The sequence below is a fragment of the Merops nubicus genome, unplaced genomic scaffold (assembly GCF_000691845.1).
Source record: "Merops nubicus isolate BGI_N331 unplaced genomic scaffold, ASM69184v1 scaffold7606, whole genome shotgun sequence".
NCBI classification, from domain to species: domain Eukaryota; kingdom Metazoa; phylum Chordata; class Aves; order Coraciiformes; family Meropidae; genus Merops; species Merops nubicus.
The window spans coordinates 95,354-105,864 of NW_008614295.1; the positions used below are offsets into that span (position 1 = coordinate 95,354).

General features: G+C 36.8%; 1 protein-coding gene across 1 annotated transcript in view; it reads right to left on the reverse strand.

Annotated features, from left to right (window-relative positions):
• Positions 1-10,511, reverse strand: part of CNKSR2 (connector enhancer of kinase suppressor of Ras 2) — a gene marked incomplete at its 5' end in the record, with an annotated part of 181,132 nt that overhangs the window by 81,499 nt on the left and 89,122 nt on the right. The window contains 3 exons of the mRNA XM_008942174.1: positions 1,105-1,194; positions 5,002-5,213; positions 9,126-9,259. Of these exons, the coding sequence (XP_008940422.1) occupies positions 1,105-1,194; positions 5,002-5,213; positions 9,126-9,259 (436 nt within the window). The remainder of the gene's footprint in view (positions 1-1,104; positions 1,195-5,001; positions 5,214-9,125; positions 9,260-10,511) is intronic.

Consider the following 10,511-nt stretch of genomic DNA (forward strand, 5'->3'; position numbering starts at 1 on the left):
CCTCAGCAGATTTGTCCTTCATAACTTGTCTGGTCTTTTATTGTATTAATGTGAATTCTCATCTACAACCTCCTGTGGCAAGAGGTTCCTTAGTCTAAACGTAAGCTGCGTAAGAAGCCAGTTCTTTCACTTTTTAACCAGCACTTGACAGGAGTTTTGGTGTCTCTTGGGTCTCATTTTGGAAAAAAACAGTGACAAGCCTATTTCCTTACTTCATTCCATATGGGATTTTATAAACCTTTATTATGAACTGCCTAAGTTCTCCAAAAAAGGATGATGCTCAGCCCACTAAATTGACCCCAGATTGGTAGTCACTCAAAACATCTGATCATTTTTATTGTCTCCTAAACCTGCTTCAATTCTACTGTATTTTTCTTAAGAGATTAAGAGATCAAAACTGCACAGACACGCAGCATGAGCAAGAATGTATGCAGCAGCATAAGAATACTTCTTGACTTGTCTCGTATTCTTTTCCTATAAATTCATAACAGTGTTTTCTTTTTTGATCTGTACTTAATATTTAGTTAATATTTTTATGAAAATCTCTATTACTACTGTAACATCTTGTTCCTGGGCGATAACAGCCATCTCAGAGGTTATAATTTCGTATATGAAGTTACATATCTGAGCGTCCCAAACCAGAATTTTGAAGAACTTATTCTCAATGATTTTGAGGTGAATCTCATACTACTCTGGAACCTTTTCCATCCATGAAGAACTCATGAACACATAGAAATGTAATACATAATTCTCATGTAAGCATAACAATATTTATCAGTAATAATCATAAATTTTTCCTGTAGCATTATAAAATTAAGGCCAGTTTCAAAATGAATTGGATAATACATGAATCAATGAAATGCCAGTATAAATTTAAGTCAAATTGTAGGGCTCTGAAGTCATGATTTTCTTTTGCCTTGCTGAGCAATTTCCTCAATCTTAGCAGAGGCTCTGCAAGCAATTAAATATATGCAATGAAAGAACCCAAAACAGGTTCACAAAAATATATATCTAAGCAAGCAGCAAAATGAGGTTGAAATATATAGCTTAAAGCATAATAAAACCCATAATGCCTTGTACAAGATTCGTGTTCAGATCACTTACCTCTCCTACTATCTCTTTTTATTTTATTGGGGTCTTCATAATCCCCCACCCAGTTATATTCTACTGGCATAGAAATAGGCCTTAGTTTCCCTGGAAACAGAGGAAAAAATTGAGATCATGCACTATAAAGCAGCATTAAACTAACATTCTTTAGAAGAAAGAACAAATTATGTGCTAAGCTGCTGTTGTACAGGGTTGATTGGGAAAGAGGATCCAGCATCGCCTCTGAACAAGAGGTTAAGGTAGTTCTGTTTTCTTTAACAGACAAGAAGCAGCTAAGTAGTTAATCATTGTTTTTAAGTTTAAAAAATAAATCCAGTGCCCTACAAAATCATCAGTGGACTGATGTACGAGATTGACAAACGCATTCAAATTACTTTAGTTTTCAATGAACAGTATCTATTTATTATTCTAGAAGCCCCCAGCACACACCTGGAGAGAACTGTTTTAAAGCATATGTGAATTGCTGGTACCAGAAACATGCCCACATCACTAAGCACCTTCACAAATAGCATCTTTGCTGGTGATCTTAGAAGATCCATCTGTGACTAAGAAGCAAAAACCTTTACCTCTAATTTGTTTTGTAGCATTTCATCCATAGACAGCAAAGTACATTACTATTGGTAAATTCACTTGGATTTCAGACAGCAAGGGACAGAAAAGCTAAAGACTATTCAATCTTTTACATTTTGATTTGGAAGCTGCTAAAATGATTTTTTAAAACGCTGTGAACTATTTCTGCGTCAGGGTTCCAAAAATATAGTTGGAAACTCAGTGAAAGTGTACTATGTGACTTAGTGGGGTTAGCTAAAGTGGTCTGAAGTTTTTTAGTTAAACAGTATATTGAAACAAAACAGAGTAACGTAGCATATGGCACAATATCTGGCAGACTGAAAACAAAATGTTTTCAAAAGGTCAGCCCTCACTCTTTTTTGAATCTATCTACTGGTCACAAAATCAGAAAGTGGAAAATATTTTTTTTTTTAAAGTAGCAGAGCTTAAAGTAAAAAATTCAGAATAATTCTTAATTATTTCAGTAGAAAACTCCTACATAATGGTGATCAGCCTTACTCCGTAATTTTGAGGTTAAATCCACGACACATTGAAAAAGAAGGATGTGTTTATAATGAAAACAAATATAGAAACATGTCTATCTAACTATTGGATATGGTGTCCATGGGAAATGCACCAATACCATGCAGGCAGCATAATAGTAAAAGGTTGTATTGTCTTTTAAAAAATTGACAAAAATATGTATGATCTGTACAAACCAGAGAATCGGGTCATCAACACATCATTGCTCAGGAAATACAACATATATATTTAACGTTTTATTTATAATTTGTTTTACTATTTATGGACACATACTTAAGTCCAATTGAAGCCAGGTGAGCCTTAGAGCACACAGTTAATAAATAATTTCCTGAATTGGGATGTGTCCAGCTCATGTTCACTTGATCAGCAATAACTTTCAACAGTTACTTTTCCTAGAAATACAACTTTCTCTTCTTTGTAAGGCTGAACTCACAGTACCTTATTGAAAGGACCCACAAACTTAGAAAGATACAAAAGCTACAAAATCACGTGAACTCTGATTCAAAAGCTATAACCATAACAAATTTTTTACAAAATCTCGAGCTGTTCAAAGTGCATGTTTTTTATCTGGCAGTACAACTGCAATGACTGAACCTGTTTTTTTCCTTAAACTCAAGTTTCATTTGCCTGCTACCTCTGTTAATCTCCTTCTTGTTAACCTCCATGAATTCCCTAAACCTGTTTTCCCTGGTGACTACAGTCAGGAAAATTTCTTCCTTGGGATGTGAGCAGAAGCTTTCTGAGGCCAATTAGCAACAATTCTACAACAGCAGGAAGCCAGTAAGAGCATGAAAGAAAAATATCTCTGTTAACATTGTCAAAAAATGTCAAAAGATTCCAATACAGAAATTACCAATGGCCCTACTAACCTTTCATGACGAAGGGCTGAGAAATACTTTTTTTTAAAAAAAATAACACCTCCACATAATTAATGATGAGTATCTGTTGAAAACAACTGTTTCTCTAGGACTCAGAACTCTGACCTTCTTTAATGGATCACCATAAGCCAGAAGAGTGTTACTGTTATTTTCCATATTTCTGTGAAATCTCAAGGTCGTACCTAGCCACAAATCTTATGCTAACAAGTGCCATGTGAGAAACTTCAGAATTTAATGCTGAAATGATAATATTTTTAGAAAATACACTTAAATAAAAATGGACTCGATGCTGTGAATTCATTAAAAATGAAGTGAGATCAAATGTGAAAGCAAATGTGTTAAATAATGACTGATTTCAGTGCAGTCTTTGATCCATGTATTTATAACCCTTTCTGCTAACAGAAAAAAAGGCTAAAGAAGCTATCCTGTAACAAAGTAATGAATTCAACAGTCCTTGAAGAAGAAATGTGTTCTTCTTCACTCTAGACCACAAGTATTAAAATTTAACCTCTGGAACAAAGAGTACATCTCTGGCAATGGAACTGACTGCATCAACCAACTGTAATAGTTGAAATACTGAAATAAAAACACTGATACATCCACTTCAAGAACTTGGCAGTTAAGTTATACACTACGGTATGGTTACATCTGAAAACACTTTGAAATCAAAAGGATACATAGGATTTTGCAGCCAAATTGTGTAGTTGTGTAGAAAGGGTGCATCTTATAAAAATGCGTCCTTTAATGTTGTACAAACTCGTTGCTTCAGGTCCTGAAGATACAGCTCAAGCTCAATTTATATTAAAGTTCCCAGGTGATTCTGAAGCTTGGCTGCATGATGTACTAAATCTATGCTTCTTCATAAGTTAATATCTTCTTCTCAAAGTTAATTCTACCTTCCCAAAGGCATATGATGTCAGGATTACTATAACAACTCCAACATACAGCTTGTGCTCAGTTTAAGTAGGGTGAAAAAAATATTCAAGTGTTTGCTCAGCTAATACCATGGTAGTCAAAGTATCTTTTTTAAACACAAGATTTCCTCTTAGTTTTCTTCTGCATACTAACTATTTTATGCCTACACAATTTTATACTTGGCAACAGAAAACCAATTCCCTCTGTTCAAAGCTGCAACAATGCTAGCTAAAGGAAGAGTTCCAACAGAGTCAAAGAGAAAATAACCTCATGCACAGAGGTGTGAGGAGCAAAACTCACACCAGAAATGTTTTCTGAGTTCTCACCCTAAATAAGTTAAAATCGAAGATCATGAAGTAACATGAATACACTTGTGTTTACATGTAAAACTCTTCCTTAAACAACAGATAACCTCAAATAAAGAGGAACATATATATTACATCTAGCATACTATCATCACTCATACTTCATTTCCGGGAGTAAGAAAAAACAGAATAGTTTAAGAAAGCAGTGCAGCATGAACGCAGCACGTCATCTCTTGGTAAATCTGAAGTGGTTTTGATCTTTAAAGGTATTATACCTGGGTAAATTTTTCTAACACTGAATTCCTAAACCTATGCAAGTCTTCCTCTTACACTGGAAGAAAAATTCCATCCTGTACCTTTTGTAAAAATATGTGGTCTTCTGGCACTCTGGGTTTGTTTTTTTTTGTTTGTTTTAACAAAAGGATACTGAAACATAATCTAGAAAATTAAGCTAATAACAAAATTATAGGATTTATATTTAGAAAAATCTTCAATATGAAACTCAAATTGCCCTACGTATCACAGTAATTAATTATTTTCTTGCACAGAATAAGGTCTTAGGGTGGTAGAGGACTAAAGTAGCACAGAATTCTTAGCAAAATCAATGGCCAGCAAAAATATTTTCATGCTTAAAAGCAAAAGCAGATGCATGAAAATCCTAAAATAAAAAAATAGTGATTATCCTTATTAGATCAATGCCATACCGTATGTTGGTGTGCTCTCTCTCCTTCCAGGACCACTTGTTCTTCCTTTCTCATATTCATAGCAGTATAAAACTGCATCTTCTTCAACCACATTAAAGCGTTTCCGATATTCCTGGTCAAGAAATGAGTTTGGCGACTCGGATCCTGTATGAACTGGCTTGCCCACTATATGTCTGCCAATGTCATCACAGGGGAGATTCCCCTTTTCATCCCTTTAGCAAACAAAAGAGGGTTTTAATATATTGTGATAAGGCATCGTTTTTTTTTTCTTTGTTTGTTTGTTTGTTTTTGTTTTGTTTTGTTTTTTTCTTGTGAATATTTCAATAAACATGGGAATATGACAGTGTTTCATAGAAGCAGGAAACATCAGGATCACACATCACATATGCATATGTATGTGCCACTTAAATCATACATCTTATTCTTCAGCTTATTCAGTTTTCTTACAGCCTGTGTAAGCTGACACGCAGCTACTCTTTTTTTCTTATTTTTTGGAATCTACCCATCATGTTGTGCTGTAGGGCAGAGAAATAATGTTGACCTTACATCTTTATACTTGCATTTTAAAATACATCAGATAGTTTTAAGACGTGAGTATATGGCAGACATGGACAATTTCAATCTAGTTCCTTGCAAACTAACCTCAGAGCAAGAAGAACCAGGCAGCTAAGGCTTACAGACATTTGATATAGTTTTGCACAATCAGTTCAGGTGTATAAGTTGTATGGATGCATCCATGCAGTACCAAATAAGGTGTGTAGCACCTCATCATGAACTGCTATCCCAGCACAGCAATGAATTGCAAGGCACTCACTTTGCAAGGTGGGTACAGATCACCAGGGTGATGACTGCTTGTTCCTTCCCCACGCCCCTGTCCCACTCTTTGAAAACGCAAACAACTCAAAGGCATCACACCAGAGCAAGCTGAGCCTGGAGTAGGAGCCCTCTCCTTGTACTAGATGAAGCAGAGCTCAGGAAACCTGCTGGTGAGACTTTGCCTGGAGATGGCTGCAAAAGACCTAATCAGACTAATTTCTGGGCAGCAAAATGCATGGGAGGCACCCAAGAAAGATGCTGGGGCCCTGATGCACACCTCGTTGCAGTGCTTCTGCCTCTTTGGACCGCATTGTGAGTTCCAAGCTGGTCAGCCCGCTAACCCATCCTTCCCATGGCACCCTGAGACTCCACCTGAGGATAAAACAAAGCCTCCCTGTAGGATCGAGGCAGCCCCGGGGGAGGAGCAAGGGCCGTCCTGCCTCGGCCGTGAGGGCGCAGCACCGCAAGCCCCTGCTGAGCACCACCCTGGCTCTGCCCGGCTGCACTCCCGCAGCAGGGATGGTGCTGGCTCAGCGAGGGGGCTGGCAGCTGTGGTGACAGTGCTGGGGGCTCCTGGCAGATGACACAGACACTGACACAAACCAGCCAGATGCTAATCAGTGCTTGCAGCTACCATCAGGGGCTGGCACAAGGAAGCCTCTGCCTTATGGAGGGCGGCCTGAACTGGAGGATCCTTGTGAACACGGAGAGAGAATTGAAGAGGCACCAGGCAAATACCCTTTGCCATAGTCCTCCAGAGATGAGGGCTTCAGTTCTCAGCTCCAAAGGTATTCAACAAATTTGGGCAGGCATTTATTTACGACCACCACTAAGTGGCACACAGAAAGTGATGATTCCTCTTTCTCATGCCATCCGTGTGTGGCTATGTCAGCAGCTGTACTGTGGGTGGCTATCCTCACCCAGTTAGCAGAGCTTCAGAGTTTTACATTTTCCATCAAAATATCTAGTCTTTTGCTCTATCCTAGTAACAAAAGGAGGGGTTGGTTGGTTGGTTGTTTTGTTTTTTTTTTATTCCCCCCCCCCCCCCCGGAACAGCAACAACAAACAGAGCAACAGATGCTGAACTGTTAGATAATACTTGAAATGAAGACATGCTTAAATATAGTTCATGATAAATTAAAAATAAAAAAGCTGACGAAATGCCAAAACAGATTATTCAGAAACACTGCATACTATGTGATAAGTTTGTGAAATCAAGTATAGTCCATTAGGATTAAGGTGATAAAAAAAAAAAAGAAAAGAAAAATCAGATGCACATAGCTTAATCTCTCTGTAATATTACAGCTTGTAGTAATATGTATTATGAAATGCAATCAGAATTGGTCTGAACTACTGCATTACCATAATGATTTAAGAAACATTATTAATAAATAATCAAAATGCATTTTGAAGATCTTGATTTCTAGAGAAGTGAAACACTGCTGAGCAGCAAATATTCACTTAAAATACTTCAAAAAAGAGGAAGAATTTCTTACCAAATAAAAGTATTTTTGTGGTAGTAAACATGATTAGTAGCACTTCTAAGACAGCACAGCTTCAGTTTCAGATCTTTACCATATATCTACTGCATTCACAGAGAAATCTAAGACTATGTCTTGGTTGGGGTTTCTTTTTTCATTTTTTTATTTTAATGGGTTAGAATTAAAACTTGATTTTTTCTGTGCATTTTCTGAAACAATATCCTTAAAATATTTACATAGACATAACAAAATACTGTTTTCAGAGAGATAAGAGACACATCCAATCCCCATGAACAATTCAAGCCTCATGACTGACAACGTTTTTATTTAATTAGAAGAGAAAAAATGAGTGAACTAGACTATGTATTCTGTTTGTCACTTTAAGACAGCTACTGGAGTAATTGTGTGAGAAAGTTCAACTGTATTATATGTGTCACATTTGAAATAAAGTGGCTTCTTTTTTTCCCCCAAGAAATAAAACCCAAGCCAGGTAACACATGAGGCAGGGATGAAGAAGGAACACAGGACTGAGTTCATGGCTTCACAAAAGGCTTGTGTCATATCTAAATCATGAAGTGGCAAGTCACTCTTTTGCCCTGGAAGGTTTTTCATATATCCAAAAAGTAAGAATTTATCATAGACTCACCACTTCTCCTCCCCACTAGGCAATTTAATTTGCCATATACCTCACTCTTGGATAACCCCCAGCAAATCTTTGTTAGGATCGGGTCATACATCGTATTAATTGGCCAGAAGAGTTACTGATAAGAAAATCTACAAAAAACTCAGGTGCAAAAAACTCAGGGACAAGAAAGGACACACTGCCCTTACAACCCTTCCAAGGCAGTTAACTAAAAGAAGAGCAAGCAATAATTTGAAAATACATTGACTGGACATATAATAGTCTGTGTCTGACAATATAGAAGCATTAAAAATACTGATTCCTCTTAAATATATTCCTAGACCTCTGGGTAATTACTTCCTTACTATTCATAGGCCACAATTCTCTCAGAAGTTTAGGAAAGAAATGTTTGTGTACATTATTGGATTATACTGAGTCCTTTGAGGTTTTGTGAGGGTAGGGTGATGATCCTACAAGGAGGATTTGCTCTTTTCTGACTCAGCAAGCCCATAGACCTGAAGAGATGAAAATGCCTGTTCTAGGTGATGGATGACCTCAGATATATTTACCGGGAACAGGATGGTCAGTGCAGAATCTAGCACAGTAGCCAGACTAAAATGTAATCCTGCAATTTATTCTAATACTATTAAAAAAAACAACCAACCAACCAACCAAAAAAAAAAACACAAAACAAAACCAAAACACCAAACCAAACAAAAAACACCCACAAAAAAACACAACACTATGGGGCAGAACAAAACTGCTGTTGAAGTTGAACATTTCTTGCTTTTAGCTCAGTTTCCCTTGTTGCGTCATGGCTACCAGGCAAGGGAACAGATACAAACTCTTTTCCTAGCTATAGATCCAGAGTTTCAGATAATTTTTGCCCTTTTGAAATAGTATGAGATTGTTACAGACAGTAGATAACCCCATATTTGAGAAAACAGGGCACTGAACCTGGCACTGAACCTTCTCTTCTAAAGGCTGCTATCAGACAGGATACTGATTTGCATACAAGACACTAATTCAGATCACTGTGGGCCTAATTCAGTTTATCTACCCTTAATAACCAGTTCACCTGCAAAATGAAGTATTAGCAGCTTAATCCCACAGGGCAGACTGATAAACAGGTATGAACAAAACGGCCAGTTACTTTACAAATAGTTTTTTTACATTGAATTGTCCACAAAAATATCTTTTTTTACCTTGGAACATAGGGTTCTGTTGGAGGTGGGGGTATGTAGAGATCCTGAAGAGCAGAGCTGTCTCTTTTTGTAGGTGTGCTGATAGTGCTGGATGGTGTAGCAACACTGCTTGTAGGACTTCTAGGAATAAGAGGCTAGTTCAGAAGAGAGAGAAAAATAATCAAGATTATCCTTATATATTAAGCATTCTTATTTGAGAAAGCTATAGATATTCTATAGTTCAAAAAGTTAAAGAAGTTAACAGTTCTAATGTTTTGTGTACTTTGAAAAAAAATAGGCATGCTAGAGATAGATCTAAAAATGGACACGTATTGCGCTTATAAAACTGACTCCTCTGATTACGTCTTTTTCCCTTCTGCACAACAAGATTATTGCCAATGACCATAAAAAGAGTAAACAATAAAGGCACTGGTGAAATCTTAATAAGTAGATAACATACAGAATCCAGTGAATTCCTTAATTAAACTAACATCGTAAAGAACGAATCTAGTGTTTACAGTAAAAGGTGCATAAGTAGGCATTAAATTACATGTCATCTTCCCCCCATCTGCTCTACAGCTTAAGAGTTAACTGTAAAAACTTCAAGTTTATGTCTGCAGATGCTGTAAAATCAGGTACTGCATCCTCAGAACACATGCTATGAGACAGAATAAACTGGAGATTACTATTATTATTCACTTCCCGGGGCACACGCCTCACAGAGTAACATTTCCTCACAGGTAGATAAATTGCAGAGTCCTTGCAGAATAATCACATGCTCTAGCTAACTTTCCAGTCCAAATAAGATCGTTCCTCTTAGTCATATACCCTCTCTCTCTTTAGGCACCTTGTTTTCTTCCTCAGCTTCACTATATTGGCTAGTTAAATAATGCTCAACCATTTGAAGCCTTTATTAAATCAGTGTAGGGCTGGAAATTATAGTAAGATTTTCTAAATGTTTCTTCACAGATACAGAAAAATAAAATTAGAAGAAAACTCCAATTGTTTTAGTCTACTTAATAACATCTGCCTAGTAACAAAACCCTTATGTTGCATGGCTTCTGTTATAGCTAAACTCATGCAGAAGAAAAATGTCAAAGCAACAAGTACAACACTTTCTTCATATACCCTAAATTAGTCTAATACTAAACAAATACTGAGTTTTGCTTTGAAAGATTTCTTTCCATCCATCTTTTTGGAAGTGAACTCCTTGAAGAAAGAAGAGTTTGGACTGAAGAGAGTTCACCATACTGATATTTTCTGACCTAAATAACTACTGGAGAACATAAATATTTCACATTGTATTGATGGCAGAGAAGTTCTAAATACTGACTGAAAGGGTGCATAGATAGGTCCTTCTCCCAGCACTATTAAAAATATTTTAAGACAGACCAACAGGGCATTCCT